Source organism: Canis aureus, chromosome 33 (assembly GCF_053574225.1).
Source record: "Canis aureus isolate CA01 chromosome 33, VMU_Caureus_v.1.0, whole genome shotgun sequence".
Lineage (NCBI taxonomy): Eukaryota > Metazoa > Chordata > Mammalia > Carnivora > Canidae > Canis > Canis aureus.
The window spans coordinates 11,119,727-11,137,145 of NC_135643.1; the positions used below are offsets into that span (position 1 = coordinate 11,119,727).

At 38.0% G+C, this 17,419-nt stretch overlaps 1 protein-coding gene across 1 annotated transcript in view; it reads right to left on the minus strand.

Moving 5' to 3' along the window:
- The window catches only part of HSD17B11 (hydroxysteroid 17-beta dehydrogenase 11), a 33,317-nt gene extending 16,143 nt beyond the window's left edge, over positions 1 to 17,174 (minus strand). Inside the window, exons 1-4 of the mRNA XM_077882819.1 lie at positions 16,598 to 17,174; positions 10,126 to 10,233; positions 6,205 to 6,336; positions 4,767 to 4,873 (exon numbers count right to left, since the gene is read on the minus strand). Coding sequence (XP_077738945.1) covers positions 4,767 to 4,873; positions 6,205 to 6,336; positions 10,126 to 10,233; positions 16,598 to 16,807 — 557 coding nt within the window. The 5' untranslated portion in view covers positions 16,808 to 17,174. The remainder of the gene's footprint in view (positions 1 to 4,766; positions 4,874 to 6,204; positions 6,337 to 10,125; positions 10,234 to 16,597) is intronic.
- Between the last annotated feature and the right edge of the window lie 245 nt (positions 17,175 to 17,419).

The following is a 17,419-nucleotide window of genomic DNA, read 5'->3' on the forward strand; positions in this document are numbered from 1 at the left end:
TCTGGAAGGCAATTTGGCAAAAGGTATCAAATTCATTAAAAATATGCCATGCTTTTAGATCCAGTAATTGCTCTTATTTATCCAAAGGAAATAACCAATCTTGTTTCTAAAGATTTATATTCAAGTTAGTCTCTGGGATATATAGTTCATGAAGGCCAATGGTCGGAAACAATTTTATTATTTATTTATTTATTTATTTATTTATTTATTTATTTATTTATTTATTTAATTCATGAGAGACACACACACAGAGAGGCAGAGACAGAGGCAGAGAGAGAAGCAGGCTCCATGGAGGGAGCCCGAAATGGGACTTGATCCCAGGACTCCAGAATCATGCCCTGGGCCAAAGTGAGGTGCTCAACTGCTGACCCACCCAGGCAACAATTTTAAATGTCTGGCATGGATAGCTGTTGTTTTTGCCCACCGGCATTCTGATTTCCTTATTCTGGTGACATCACTCTGATTTTGCCAGGTAGCACCCCTCTCTGCCTCCCCATACAGTAGTTGGACCATCTAGTTAGAGTAAACTCTGGAACTAGAGTGTTTGAAAGACATTAACTGGGAAATCATGGCTTTTCCTCCACCTGCTGGATATTGAGAGGCTATTACTCTGGAGCTGCTACGGACAGATAGAGGAGAGCCTGCCTGAGACTTTTAACTACAGAGCTAAAAAATTCCTCTTTTGGTCCAAGGCCATTTAGGTTCTGTGTTCTTTGCAACTGAAAGAGTCCTGGCAAATAAACTGCACAAAAATAGTGGATAAATTGCAAAACAGTGGCACATATGTGCAGCAGGATATCATGCAAAAAATGAAAATGATATTGCACATATGTATATATTAATGTGCAAAATGTTCATTTAAAATTTTAAAAAGCCAAGATTATGTAGGCAGATTTCTTTCAATGCTTGACTGTCTACCTGTATTTAAAATGTCCTAGGGATCCCTGGGTGGCGCAGCGGTTTGGTGCCTGCCTTTGGCCCAGGGCGCGATCCTGGAGACCTGGGATCGAATCCCACGTTGGGCTCCCGGTGCATGGAGCCTGCTTCTCCCTCTGCCTGTGTCTCTGCCTCTCTCTCTCTCTCTGTGTGGCTATCATAAATAAAAATAATATGTCCTAAAATGATAATAATTTTTAACCATGGTTATTTCTACATGGTAAGATTATCAGTACATTTGTTTTCTTTTACTAAACTGTATTTTCTGATTTTCCTTAAATGAACCAAAAGTGCACAAATATATTAAAGCTTAGAGTTAATGATATTAAGTGTATTAAAAGAACTCCGTATTTTTGAACTTCAGGGTGCAGTTGTTTATATATATATGAAAGCTAAAAGTGAGTGGATTTTTTCTACACTTTGTAACATTACATCAAATTTCTTATTATTAATAATATGAATTAATATTTCTTTTTCCAATCATCCTTTAAATTACATTTCATTATAAGCTAATAAAGATCAGGACTTGATTTTGCCATGTCTTCCCATACTGGTGACTTTCATACATATAAATTGGCTCTTTAAGTTGACAAGAGATATTAGCCAGAGTTTCGTGGTACTTTTAAACATTTTCGTGTTTTTTTTTTTAAGATTTTATTTATTTATTCATAGAGACAGAGAGAGAGGCAGAGACACAGGCAGAGGGAGAAGCAGGCATCATACAGAGAATCTGATGTGGGACTCGATCCAGGGTCTCCAGGATCATGCCCCAGGCTGCAGGCAGTGCTAAACCGCTGCGCCACCAGGGCTGCCCACATTTTCGTTTTAAAATCAAGACACTTTTGGACAAAATACTTAGCAAGCAGCAAAAAAAACATTTTAGAATAGAATTAAAAGGTGAACATCTCTCATGGTGAACCCTGTTTTTTTATCTTGGACTTTTCATATTAATCATTTAAAACTGTTGAAATGTAACTCCAAAATAAATAGAAACATTTTTTTCCAATAGAGGTGATTGGATCTGTAACAAATTCTTTTGCTATGGCTGTAGCAACTCAGGATAATGACAGCTAACAGTTGGATTACAGGGGAAAAAACCCAGGTAATTCCAGATCACCTATCATTTCATTTCAACCTTCAGGAGCCAGAGCATATAGGGTTAGTTCCACTGAGGCAAAGCATTCTGGAAACTAAAATGAGAGGGAGTACCTTGCTATTTTGTGTGATTACAGGGAAGTAGAATTGGAATGTAACACTAACAGGTACCCTCCTGTTATTGAATACTTATAGGACTCCAGATTCTATACTAAGTGCATTACATTATATGATTTAAACTTTACAGCATCCTGGTGATTGAGTTAGTTGCTATGATTAATCTCTTTTATGGGTGAAGAAAATAAAGCATAGAGGAATTGAGGAACTTGTCAAAGGTCACATAAAGTTAATTATTGAGTCAAGATTCATAACAATATGATTCATAATGGTTTCTTCCTGAAAGCAACCCAAATGTTTGTAAATGGTATTACGGATAAATAGTTGTCTGTCTAGTCATATCACGCAACACAATGCCTGCAGGACAATGATGGAGTTGTAGCTACCAACAACAAGGATACACCTCACAAACATAGTGTGACTCCATTTATCTAAAGATCAAAATCAGGCAAAATTATTCTGTGGTGTTGCAAGTGAATTAGAGAGTTTACCTTTGAGAAGCAAAGAGGGATTACTGGTTGGGAATTGTTCAAAAAGTTGCTCCTAAGGTCTTGTTCTATTTTTTTTACTTGCATGGTGGTTAAATAGATGTGTTCACTCTATAGTAATTCATTGAGCTGTACATTTATGATTTCTGCACTTTTATAAAGTTATGCCATACTTCAATAGAAAAGTTTATGTTTTAAAGGGCAGTGTCTCTGTTGTATTACCCAATTGTTAATAACAAACACCGATGATAAACACACTGCTCTGTGTTTGAAGAAGTCTCTGTGAAAGTTCTATAATTGATCAGAGGCTGAGCAAAAACCAGAGTCAACTGAATCAAAGACAGGTATGGTCACTAAGGATCACAGACTGCAGCAGCTCACGTCATTTGCAGCTGAGGATCCAAAGACGAGTCCTGCAGGGGCAAGCAAGCAGCCGTTCTGTCCCAAAGCCAGAAGTATACAAACCATTTGTGTGGTTTCAGCCCAGAGGGTGCCTTTGTGCGAAGACGAAAAACCTACTCCTCTTCTCAAGCTACTTTACTGCCATCTCCTGGAAAATCCTTCAAGTTTAAAGGGACCTAAATATGAACAGTGCTGCCTAGAATTGTGTTGTCTGCAATCTGCACTACTGTGTGTGTCATTTGTGCTTTGACAATACTCAGTGAGAGCTTTTACTTCTGCTGAAAGCACTATCAGGAGTAACCAAAATAAATTTGTTTCTCACACAAAACACGTTCTCTCTTGGTTTTCACTGCTGACCATTCAGTGGAGTAGAATCAAAAGAGCTACAGTTATTTACTATGGCAAAGAGGAGGAGGAAGTTCACAGCTCTGTTGGACTTAGCTTCTCTTGGGTTATCTCGATGCTCAGAGACCAAGAATGTGGCAGGGGATCAGGACGTCATATAGTAGCTGAGCAGCAATACCTGTAGCTATGGTTCATCAAGGCAAGGAATGCCAAATTGTATCAGCTTCTGATGGCCAGGGGACAATCATCTAATTTATACTGGCTCTGGACCAGAGGTCTATTCTGTGACTGCATCAGCAGTCATTTCGTCTTTTAGAAGAAACCTCAATCCAAATATATGTTGATTTTTAAAAACTATTAGAAGACAAATATATATTAAGAGAGAAAATACAGATGAATAAAAGGAACAAAATAAACTTATCATTACCAAAGAATAACCACTCTCCAGATGTGGTTAGAGGAAAATGGCTTGGTATATGCCCTTGCAAACTTGTAAAATGCAAAATATAGACCTTTTATATACACACACATATATATGTATGTATATATTATATAGAAACAAGATACCCATCCATGCCTATGTTTATATATTTATATGCATACAACTATATCTGCTGTTTCTAGAATTTAGATACTTCATTCCAAAAAAGCAGGATAGTAGAAAACAAATTTGAGCAATCTGTATGTATATTTATTTGCACACTATATATTATTTGCACAGTAATTCAACATTTTAAGAGTTATTATTTGCTAAAATATAAAAATGGCCAAGCACTGTTGGGGTGTGTGCAACCGGTAGGGTCACCTGGGGTATGGTGGCCTCACTGATCAATTCTTTACAGTATACAGTGGAGCACACCATTATTGTGCCCTGCTTGATATAGTAAGCTCTTCAGTTATTACAATGGCATGGGATTTTAAATGGATTACTATTATATTTTTTAAAAACAATGCCATTGTTTGGATGCTTTTAATATTTAGAATCTCAGATTATACTTTCTCTTTATACTGTTTTTGTTTTTTTTTCTTTATACTGTTTTATTTCCACAAAATTACTTTATTAAAAATTACTAATATTAACTTTCATTAATGATACAAAAATATTACTCTTGTTTTATAATTTCTTGCTGCTAAAAGCGATGAGAAATGCTTCAAGACATTTAGCTTCTAATTGGATAATTTGCCTGCAGCCACTTCTAGAATGGTCAGCCTTGGAGGGGATTAATGGTTGATAATGCTGTTGAACAAGAGACTTTTGTGCAACTTTCTGACTATTGCAGCAACTTCAAGTTTATCATTATTAACAGTAGTTTTCATTAGACAGGGTAAGAAATCATACAAGTTAAGCACAGGAACAAATTAAGGAAACACATGCTCACTTACCAATACGCAAGTAAGAAGGGGACCCCAGTATGCCCAGCTGCTGAAGCCACAGTGACAATATGGCCATGATTATTCTTCATCATCACTGGAAGAAATGCTTTTGTAGTCTAGAAATAGTATTTATTAAGAGGAAAAGACATATTGTTATTTCTGATTTGCAGACCCATTGGGAATATTTCTTTTTTTTTTTCCATTGGGAATATTTCTAAACAAACTATATTTTGTTAATATTTTTCCTAGAATGAAGGGAAAAAACCTAGATTAATTGCCAAATGTGGTAACATAAGGCAACTGGATAGGATGCCTAGATTGGAAAAGCTAAGCAAAGCAATGTATACCGAAAACTTTGAGACTCCATTTCATTTAAATTGCGAACTTCTACTATTCCCTAATTCTCCCTCATTTTGTCATTGATGTTTTCTATCATTTCATATATTGAATAAATATAATAATCTAGAGTTATCAAAAGAATTTGTATGTAATGTTAAATTGTTAGAAAATAGTTTGGTCATGCATCAAAATACTGAAATGAACAGCAATCTTCCAGTAGTCACAGAACAATTCATGTGATAAATATTGAGCACCTACTATGTGATGGGGATTCAAAAACATTAAGACAATGCCCTACATACTAATAAACATAGAAAGACAGGTAAATTCAGTTGTAAGGATACAAAGTTATAAAGATACAAAAACAGGTGTCAATAACTTGGGAATATTGACATAATACAACGCTGCATTTTCTCCAATTGCAATATTCTTTAGAGATTGTGTATCCCAAACTTACATCCAAGAAAGCTTTGAGGGACCCTTTCAGGAACTGGCTATTTGGGCAGTTCTTAGCCTCTTCAGATACTCTCTCTCTCTCTTTCTGTCAATATCTATCTATAGACCTTGAATGTGAGGTTTATAATAAAGTTTGCAAGTTTAAGGCCAGAAAACACTCAAGGCCTGAGACTCACGCAAAGGAAACTGGGATCATCTTAACAGATCCACACAAGAGGGCTCAGATGACCCCTAATCCCCTCCTTCATGAACAAGATCACATAGATGAGAGAATCTAGTATAAAATTAAAACATATATAATACCTGAAGTTTATTATTATTATTATTAATATTTTTAGGGGAGGAGGAAGAATGGTTGTTTGGGATTTGGTCATGAGAAATGGCCTTTGTTTTTTTAAAAGTCTACTTATTTTTTTAGTAATCTCTACACCCAACATGGGGCTCAAACTCACAACCCCAAGGTTAAGAGTGTCATGCTCTTCTAAGTGAGCCAGTCACCCTGAAAAATGATCTCTTTGTATGTTATCCTTCATACCTGGATAAAACTTCAGTATTAATTTGATGCATCTTTACATGTGCTGAAATCTCCATTTTAAACATAGTCTTTGGGTTTCACAAAAGGGAATGTTTTCATAAAAGAAGTCATACCTACCCAGAAATGTGCAAGTACATTAACTTCAAAAGTCTTTTCAATCTGAGGGTCTTGTGTTGCAAACAAATCCGATGTGTAGACTACACCAGCATTATTTACTAAAATACTAACATCTCCAACTTCTGCCTTCACCTTTAAAAATAAGACAAATACCTGCATCATTAAGAGTTATGAAGGAAGGTTTGCATTCAAGAATGATTAAAGAGCTATGTGTTCCTCTATTAGATATGGGAAAAAAGTAGTTTTGTAATCTATGTGCCAACATGGAAAAAAGAACCTTTTAATCTTAGCTACTTAATTTCAAAACAGCACTACCTGTGAGTCTGGTAGGTAGAAATTTTCTTTTGCAATTTAGTCTCTTGACTTTGCTCTATTGATTATACCTGAGAGGTGTTTGGCTAATAAAAACATAACCAAGCCAAACAAAACAAACAAACAAACAATAAAACCATAACCAGGGGCAAACAAAAACAAAAAACAAAACAAAACAAATGAAAACACCCTAGCATTTATTTTTTTAAATATTACTCCAAAAGGTAAGCAAAAAATAATTTTTTTAATTAATTGGCAAATGCAGGGACTATATGGGGAACTATGTAAAACTGATTATACCATTAAGCTGGTCACATCTTCTATTTATTTTTGTAGTCACTCCTTCCTGTTGCTCACCAAGCTCTCTTCCTTAGGTGGAAGTTGGCCTAAGGGCTGGCAACACCAGCATATCTTATCTGATATTTTTATGGTTCTTTGAGTAACTAAGCTTCTTGGTGGATGGATCCTAGAGTTACAATGAATTCTGTTATACATTGTGTTCCAAATAAAAGCTAACTTCTGTTAAGAGTTATCATATTTAGATAGTGCTGCAGTGTGCTGGGGACTGAGGGGGAGGTGGCAAATAGCCTGTTAAAGGCTTTCATTGTGCTATGCATTTTGTATGATTCCATTATTTATCTCATTTAATTCTCACAATAATTCCATGAGCTGACAACTTTTGGTATGCTCATTTTAGAGATGAGGAACATGAAAAACAGAATGGCTATTTCTTGCACCAGATCACATGGCTATTAAAGGTCACATGGAGCTGAGACTCTTCCAGATCTTCTCACCCCAGAGCCTAAGACAAGCCTCAAAACCTCAAACAGAAAGGAAGCCAGGGGGTGGAATACCCATTAGCGACCCCTTAGGGCCTTGGTGTGCCAATTGCTGGAAGCTTGTTCCAGCCAGAAATACAACCTGAATTTCATCAGGTTGTATTTAAATTATTAAAGAGTCAAGCCAAGATATTTGGTTCTTCATCAACACTATTTGTACCTATATCCATTTCTCTAGCACCATATTAAAACTGTCATTTGGAATAATGCCCCTAAGATATAGAGAAAAACTGGACAGTGTGTGTGGTTGAAGTGATGAAGCTGCTGTAATGCCTCTGAAGTAGGATGACTTAAAATATAATTTGCCCAGACACACTTGTCCCTTCCTCCATCCTTGAGCTCCCCATATCATTGCCTCTTATCTCTACACAGTATGAATGTCTGCTTTGCACATTTCTCAGTAATGAAAGCAAGCTGTGAGTTTAAATGGTTAGGTGACATAAAAATGTCCTGCTACTAAAATAATCACATTGCAGTAACTTCAAAATATCTGATAATCACCTGTCATCACACACGCAATTTCAGTAAAAATACTTGGGTTAAAACACACAGAATAGGTTCAAATACTGAAATTACCTTTTCCAGAACAGCCTATTCCCAGATGAGTCTAGAGATGATCATTGTGTGCTGATCTAAAAACTTTACATCATTAATAGATTTAATCCCTCTTAAAACCCTGAGGTACGTACTTGCTGTACCTTTTATGATTGGGGAAACTTATGCACAGAGACGTTAGCTAACTTGCAGTGATAGAGGCAGTAGTAACTGAAAGAATGTACATCTCTCACAGTTAATTTAAGTAAAATAGTTACTATTAAATGCAGATGTTTCTCGTCTACTGGCCTTGCTCCTACTGTACCCCCTTGTAGGAAAGCTATTTCCCACCACTAGTCTGGATAATTTCTACTTAGTCTTTTTTTTTTTTTTTTTATAGAGAAAAGGAGAGAGCAGGGTGTGTGTGTAGGGGCATGACATGGCAGGGTGAGGGGGCTAGGGGAGGGGCAGAGGGAGAGAGGGAGGGAGGGAATCCCAAGCAGGCTCCACACCCAGTGCAGAGCCCCATGCAGGGCTCGATCTCATGACCCTGAAATCATGACTCGAGCTGAAATCAAGTCAGTGTCTTAACCAACAGAGCCACTCAGGCATCCCGATTTCGACTTATTCATTTGACTTATCTCAGGCCTCACCAGTAATAGAGGCATCAGTTTGAGATAAAAGATTACAATTCAGGGGCACCTGGGTGGCTCAGTTGTTGATCCTTTGGTTCAGGGCATGATCCTGGGGTCCTGGGATCGAGTCCTGCATCAGGCTCCCTGCAGGGAGCCTGCTTCTCCCTCTGCCTATGTCTCTGCCTCTCTCTCTGTGTGTCTCTCATGAATAAATAAATAAAATCTTAAAAAAAGATTAAAATTCAAAAATAGAAGTTAAAAATGTCCTCAAATCTAAAATCCCCTTAAACCAAGGAGGTTCTCAAGGCTGGTGGAATCAGAATCTTTATACTATACTGATTCAGATTATCCAAAGGTGAGGTCTAGGAATGTGTATTTCATGGAATTTTCCCAGGTAATTCTACTGACTTTCTTACTATTGTAGTATGTAGTTAACAAGCACATGTATGAATGCTTTGGGAGTGAAACTTCATTATATATACATAGCACATCTTAGTTGTATATAGAAGAGACAAATACTGGTTTACAGAAATAAATCTATCTATGATCAAAACCTGATAAACAGTTAAATTTATCCTAATTCCCTAATCCAGTTCTTTGATGAGGGCTTTGAAGACCCTGTCAGTGATTTGCAGTATCATGCAAGAATTTACTTGTAGCAGAAGCAGATGGGTGAGGCATGGGTATGTGGGGTACTAAATATGCTGATTCTTGGGCCTAGTCCTTGATCCACTGAAAGCAAACCTCTGGTGTGTCTTTTTTTTTAATATTTAATTTATTTGACAGAGAGCACAGAGGGAGAGGAAGAAAATACAGAAGGAGAGGGAGAAGCAAGCTCTCTTCTGAGCAGGGATCCCGGTTTCAGAACTCAATCCCAGGACCCTGGGGTCATGATCTGAGCCAAAGGCAGATGCCTGACCTACTGAGCCACCCAGGTATCTCTGGGGTGTTTGTTTTTAACAAGCTCTGTGGACGATTCTACAACACACTGAAGTCTGGGAAACTCAATTATACGTTCTAATTCTGGATCTGCCAAGGCTGCAAAACCTTGGGCAGAACTTCTGCTATTTTGTTTGTATCATGATGCTGAGATCTCTAGAATCTCTCTCAGCTCTGACATGATGCAATCCTCTTTTTTTTTTTTTTTGGCTTTCTTTCTTTCTTTCTTTTTTTAATTGGAGTTCAATTTGCCAAAATATAGAATAACCCCCAGTGCTCATCCCATCAAGTGCCCACCTCAGTGCCCGTCACCCAGTCACCCCCACCCCCGCCCACCTCCCTTTCCACCACCCCTTGTTCGTTTCCCAGAGTTAGGAGTCTCTCATGTTCTGTCTCCCTTTCTGATATTTCCCACTCATTTTTTTCTCCTTTCCCCTTTATTCCCTTTCACTATTTTTTATATTCCCCAAATGAATGAGACCATATGATGTTTGTCCTTCTCCAATTGACTTATTTCACTCAGCATAATACCCTCCAGTTCCATCCACGTCAAAGCAAATGGTGGGTATTTGTCATTTCTAATGGCTGAGGAATATTCCATTGTACACATAGACCACATCTTCTTTAACATGATGCAAACGTAACCAAACACAAAATTTCACCTTCTTTGCAGAGCTATAAATATCTTCTCGGTTACTGCAGTCTACTACAAAGGCATGAACCTTCGCACCCAGTCTCCTGCATTCAGCAGCTGTGTCCTCAATCCCATGCTAGGAAAGGCAACAAAAAGGATAGAGAGGACAAAATAAATGACATGAACATATTATATCAACAGCTGACAATAATTGAGGATAGTCAGATCGTTTGACCAAGCATTAAGCAAGAATTTACCTGGACACATTTTTGGCAGGAATATAGGTACACTTTGCCCTTAGTACTTTGAATAGCTTCTTTTATTTGGAACTGAACTTCTTTAAAGAACATAAAAATCTTAAAATACTAGTTTTATATTCATGAATTTTACATACTTTGTGAATGTGTGTGTATTTCATAACAAGATTTTTAAAATATTATTAAATTTTTTCTTTCTGTGTCACTAAAATATATTCACATAATTTTCAAGCTGCAAAATAAATAAATAAGGGGTTAATTACAGTTCACTCATTCATTCATTCACTCATTCCTTTAACATTTTAACATGTAGGTCATAGTCACGGTGCTTAGAGGAAACTTGTAAACACAAATATGAATGAGACAGAGTGCTGACTTCAGCAAACTCATAGTCTAGTAGAAAGAAACATAAAATAAATATAAGATTTAGGTAGGACATGTGGAATTGTTATTTTGTTGGAATAAAGGATTGAAAATTGGCAGTTTCATATGTTTCAAACTAATATGTTATGGTAAGTATTATAACAGAACAATATACAGACAGTTACTGGAATACAGAGGAGGGGCATTCAATACAATTCTAGAAGAAAAGGTACCAGAGTTGGGTCTTAAGAGTAAGTAGCACAGCCAGGTAAAAAGCGGGGAAAGGGCATGCAGACAGACTGTAAACAAAGGGATGGATAGGAGAAAGGTCCAGTGGGAAAATATTAACAGATTGGTGTTGTTGAGTCATAGGATTCAATGCCCAAATCAAAGGGCATTGCATGTCGTACCAAGTTTTATCCAAAAAGTTAGGGGGTGGGTACTGATTAAATCACAGAGTCATATTTGGGTATCATACTGATTACTCTTGCTAAAGTATAGAGGACAGACTTTAGGGGTCAATACTATAGGAAGAGAGAAAAATTAGTAGGCAGTTTACAATGATTCAGCCATCAGATGACACAAGCGTGAACTGTGGCCTTACTAGAAAGAATGTAGAGAAGAGAATCAGCCATAAAACATATCTTTAGGAGGTAAAGTCAGAAGGACTTGGTGATTGGACGAGGAAGGTAGGAAGAACCAAAGCTGAAGCCCTTGCTAAAAAGGGCTAAAAACTAAAAAGTTTAAGTAATTGGCAGCATGGTGTTGCAACAAGTCAGATGGAGGTCATAGGTGTGAGATGTGAGAAAAGGAATGACGAGCCCCATCTGGAGTGTTGATTTTGTCACCTTAAATTTGTGATCAGACCATAGGGTTCTGTTTTTGTTTTTCTTTTTTTGTTTCCATTTTTGTATGTTTATTGGTTTGCCTTTACCAATTTTATAGCTTTTTCATTGTAGAAAATGTCTGAAACCATACCTTGGATTGAGGGTTAGTCTGTGAACTCTGCAAACCAAGAAATTATTGTCAGCTAATGCACAAGTAGATGAACTTAATACATTTACCCAAGAGAGAATAGCAGGGCAGAACACTAGTGTGCAAATTTGCTGGTAAACTGTAATTACTCTTTCAGAAAACCCAAAATCTGGACAGCTACAGAAAGAATTTGCAGTTTGCTCAGTAAACTTACTGTGACAGGAAAAGGAAATAGGGTGTTTTTGCTTTTGCTGAAATTTCTCACACAAACTGTTTGTCCTCTGATGAGGAGCCCTTATTCCCCAAGGGACATTGGAACATCTCAAGTAAACCTTATGTTGCCCTCCTGTACCTCCAGGCAGCTTTTGGTCCCTTCCTTTAAAAGTGTATTTCATTAATGTAGCATATACACACAATGGAGTATTATTCAGCCTTCAAAAATAATAAAATTCTGACACATTCTACAGCATGGGTGAACCTTGATGATGTTAAGCTTAATGAAACAGAACAGATACAAAAAGACAAACATTGCATTATTCTAGTTCTAGAAGCTACCTAGTATAGTCAGATACAAGGAGAGGGAAGGTGGAATGGTGGTTGCCAGGGGCTGGGGGAGGCAGGCTGGGGAGTAATTGTTTAATGGGTGCAAAGTTTCTTTTTGGGAGGATGAAAAAGTTCTGGGGATGGATAGTAGAGGTCATTTTGTAATAATGGGAATGCACTCAACACAACTAACCTGAATGCTTAAAAATGGTTGAAATAGAAATTTTTATGTAATATATATTTTATCACACTAAAGTTTAAGAAGTATATGGTACTGATTCTTTGGGTATTTCTAAAATTCAGTCCTTATTTGGAACAAATTCTACAATAGAACTCTATCTGCCTTTATTCCATTTGTGGAGATTTGCTTAGTACTGGTTGGGTTTCTGCATCAACAGACACAGTGCGTATTGGTAAACACGTCCTACTTTTACATCTGCAATCGCGCTTTTGCCTATCTCCCTGGTCTTCCTCGCTTAGGGCCAAGGGCTGCACGCCACACCTCCTGAACTATGCAACAAATTTAAGTTCTAAATTCTGCCAGGAAAAATTTTAGACAGTCTCCATATTCATTGGGTAAGAAATAAAAAGTAGGCAGACTTAAAATTTTTCTCAGCGCAGTGGGACTGCTTGTCATTCTTTAACATTTTCCTTGTTAACCTTTTTCCTAATATGCTGGATTCAGTTCTCAATTTTTAATCCTGGGCTCACCTTTAAGTCTTTACTCATCATTCAGGCAGCCTGGGTGGCTCAGCGGTTTAGGGCCGCCTTCAGCCCAGGGCCTGATCCTGGAGACCCGGGATCGAGTCCCATGTTGGGCTCCCTACATGGAGCCTGCTTCTCCTTCTGCCTGTGTCTCTGCCTCTATCTCTCTCTGTGTGTGTCTCTCATGAATAAATAAATAAAATCTTTTTAAAAAAGTCTTTACTCATCATTCTTTGCCCTCTATCCCACAACTGAAACTTTTTGCCCATTACCTAGACTACTAAACATCTACATGTTTTTGATTCCTTCCATTTCTTTTTTCCATTCATTAATTCACTTTTCCATGTGACAAACAGTCTTTGAGTATATAGTAGGTGCTCACCACTTGCTATACATTTATCTTCACAAACTTATGTAAACAGGCATGGGGGTGAGAATGGTCAAGAAATGTGAGATTATCTACATAGGACAATAAAAAAATTATGGCATCCATCTTAGTAGAATAACAAAGCTGAAGCCACCACTAATTCCTCCCTAAATTCATGCTCCTTTTTCTGTAGACTTCATAATGTGTAGGAAGATGTCTGTTCTCAACATCCTGAGAAGGATATCTTTGGGCATTGTTATCCTGGCTGCTTGACTTAACCTGAGAAATTGTCTCTGGGGACAATTTGTCTTTGCACTCGAGGGAAAGAATTTTATCTGGCCCCTCTTTGCCCTTCCAGTTTGATCTGAAGACAATCTAAAAAACTCTTCTCTTTTTGACTCATTCTCAGTATAGCCACCAGCCCAAAAGTTTTATATCTCTAGGTTCTGCTGCCTGGACTGCTTGAAATTTCCACCCTACTCTCCCTCTCCAGTCAAGTTCAGTGACTCTCAGACTATCATAATTTTAAAACTCATAAAATTTCAAGAAAAGTGGACTGCAGTGTAGACACTGAACTAGGACTGCCAATCTTTTATTTGGCCAAATTAAAACCAACATAGAAACTATCAGTTACTATCATTGTAATTTCATTAAATATATATGTATATTTTATCCACAAAAAAGTGCAAAGGATATAATCTCAAAATAATAGATGGCTTATTTAAATAGAATGAATTTAACATAATACATACTCGCTACATTTTCCTGAATTTTCTGATCACTTCTGCTATAACTTCCCTGGCCTGCAAAACCAGCATCATCTCTTGCCTGGACTACTGCTAGACTCCTACCTGCTCTCCACTGGCTCCTCCGGGAAAAGCAAAAGCACAAACAGTAGCTTGTGGGAAACTGTATGATCTGGAACTGCTGCTTCTTAAGTTTCTAGACCAGTGCTGTCTCATAAAATATAATGCGAGCCAGGTACTGAATTTTAAATTTTTTTCTAGTAGCCACACTTGAAAAAATAAAATTTTTTAAAAAAGATTTTATTTATTCATGAGAGACAGAGAGAGAGAGAGAGCAGTAGAGACACAGGCAGAGGGAGAAGCAGGCTCCATGCAGGGAGCTCAATGTGGGACTCGATCCCGGGTCTCCAGGATCACACCCTGGGCTGAAGGCGGCACTAAACCACTGAGCCACCTGGACTGCCCGAAAAAATTAAATTTAATTTAGTAATATATTTTATTCAACTTAACATATACAAAATATTATTTTGGAGTATTTGTTATTATTATGAAATATTATAGTTCAACATTTAATGTATGTAAAAGTTGTAAGATAATTCAACATTCCTTTTTTCATACCATCTTTGAAATCCTGTGTGTAATTACACAACAGCACATCTCAATTCAGAGGAGCTACATTTCAAATGCTCGATGGCCGTAGTAGCTAGTAGCTAGTACCTACCATTGTGTTTGAAAGGATAGATCTAGATTTTTACTTTTCTTCCTTCCCTCACTCTGTGCATTTACTGATCCCTCTCTGCAGAGATATGAGGGGCTCAAGGCACCATCTGCCTCTTCTGATCTTGACTCAACTATCTTCATCTCATGAGGCATTCTGTATAAGACCAACATGTTCATCCCTCTTCCCCACCACCACCATAGAGATTCCCTATCCCCTTTCATATTTTACTTTTTAAAATATTTATCACCTTCCAGCAATTACATAATTTATGATGCAGCATGTTTTATTTTATTGTTCCTTGTTCATGAAGTTTGTGTTTTTTTTTTACTGCTGTGTCCTCTGCATTAGAAAAGTGCCTGGCAGATAGTAGGTACTCAATAATCATTTATTGAATAAAAGCACTCCACTCTGAAGTGGAGAAAATTTTGTACAAATGAGCACAGGGCAGTGGGAATCATTAACACAGATGTGTCACCTAATTCTTAGCTCCAAATCCTCCACTGTTAGCTTAAATTTCACTTTGTGAATGGATAATAACTAATGTGTGTTTACCATGTGCCAGGCACTGCTAAATGCTTTGTGTGTGCTTTTTGGTATAATCTTCCCAGTCCTTTAAGGTAAGATAAGTACTGTTGTTTTCTCTATTTTGCGGGAAAGGAACCAAAAGCTCTAGGAAGTCAGAAGGTAGCTCATGAAGAGGTGGAGAGTTCTGCTGAGTTTGAGTGTACCACCATGCCAGGCATTTGCCATCAGTGTCCACATCAGATTAGACTGGGCCTAGTTTGTATCTTTCATTGCATGTACAATTATTTAAAGTCTATTTTCCCTACAAGATTAGGGGCATGGGACCTTACGTCCTATTTGCTGCCGTGTTCTTAATATCCATGCAACAGACACTCAGTAAGTATTCACTGATTGCTATCTTAACCATCTGCTCACTGGGCGAGCTCTTACCTAACTTCATATTCCCTGAATTTTTGTTTACAGCTACAGTGCTGGATGTTGACCACTGTGTATGGGATGGCTCTTCAGGCCCTCAGGTGCCCTGCCTAAACCTCTCTGTCCATCTACTGCTGGCCCTATAAAAGGTTACATTCTAAATCCACCTCTCTTCCTTAAGCCTGTACCTATTCTTGTAAACCATTATGTAAATCGAAGAGATTTTCCCTTTTCTTTTCTTTTTATTCTAATTTTTTTTTTTGCCTAGTTTTATGTTTTTAAGTAAACTCAATGCCCAACATAGGGCTTGAACTCAACGACCCCAAGATCAGGAGTTGCATGCCCTACTGACTGAGCTAGCCAGGTGCCCTACAGAGTTTTTTCTTTTATACTGTTTTTAACTAAAAGATGATTTTAAAAATTATTTTTGGCAATTGCTATGATACAGTAATGTTGCTTGCTGCTGGGTACCTTTTAAAGACACTTATCTCAGTAACAGCAAGTCGGATTTTTCTTTCTTAAGAGGTGCAAGCCTCTTAATAGACTAACTTAAAACCATTACTCTTTCCATTTGTTTAAGATGGAGGGATCAGTGAAGATAGAGGGATCAGTGAAATCAGGCTCTGGAGGAGATGACAAATTATTTTCTGGGCAAAAGTAAGGATACCTTTACAATGCAAAATTAGTGATGGGTAGTCCCTGGGAATTTTATATCCTCTAGGTCCATTTATCCTGTAATCATAAATATTAATGGATCTATAAAATGCCAAGGGTAATTTCTTCTCCCTAGTTTATAGAGATGCTGTATGCAGTTGTTGCCCACAGAATACATCCATGACTACAATTAAAGGTGCCAGAAAGGAAAACATAGGAAGCACTATTACCTTATTTATATCCCACAGAACCAGTTTGCTTTTAAGTTTGGCAAATTCATAGGCAGTTAGTCTCCCAATTCCATGGCCAGCTCCAGTAATCAGGACGATTTCTCCCGTCACTGATTTTCTCTTCTTAGGAATAAAAAGCTTCAGGAGCGACTCTAAGGTGAAGATGATCAGTAAGGGCAGAAACTGGAGGCACTGCAGAAAGAATTTCATCCTTCTCCTTGCCGTGAGCTTTTGGCGTGTGTCCTCTCACCAGTCACTCTAAACTGCTTCTGGAGGATTGTTCCGTCAAACACCAGATGGAATAAAAAGCAAGAGCAAGCAAGGGCTTCTTTATCAAAGAGAAACCAACAACTCTGAAACCGTTCCTTCCGCTGGGCTGGGCTTGGTTAGGTCTTTCACAATTGGTTCGGGCTGCAGTGCGGAGCGGCTGCTCGCCAGCTCAGAAATCTGGGAGGGACAAAATCCAGGGGAGGGCAAGGCTTCCCGGGCCGCTCATCGGTGACCCACGACCTCCGGGTCCTGCGAGCCGACCTTCCTGGCTTAGCTGCCGCTTGTTTTCCTAAATGTTGGTCATTCCTCTGCAAGTTACAAAGATAGCTGACATTGTCCGCAATCCAGATGCTTCTTTGGAACTTGATGCTCACCACTAGTGAAGGGATGGAAATGCAGTTTCATGTCTTAAAAGGAACATTGGGTGAGGGTCAGCTGTTCTGCAAGCCCCCTCCCCCCCAACTCCATCCTGAAATGTTGCTCTCACATTTTAGTGTGAACCAAACTCGATTCCTGGATGGCAGAGAAAATCCAGGCCCAGGAAAAATCGTA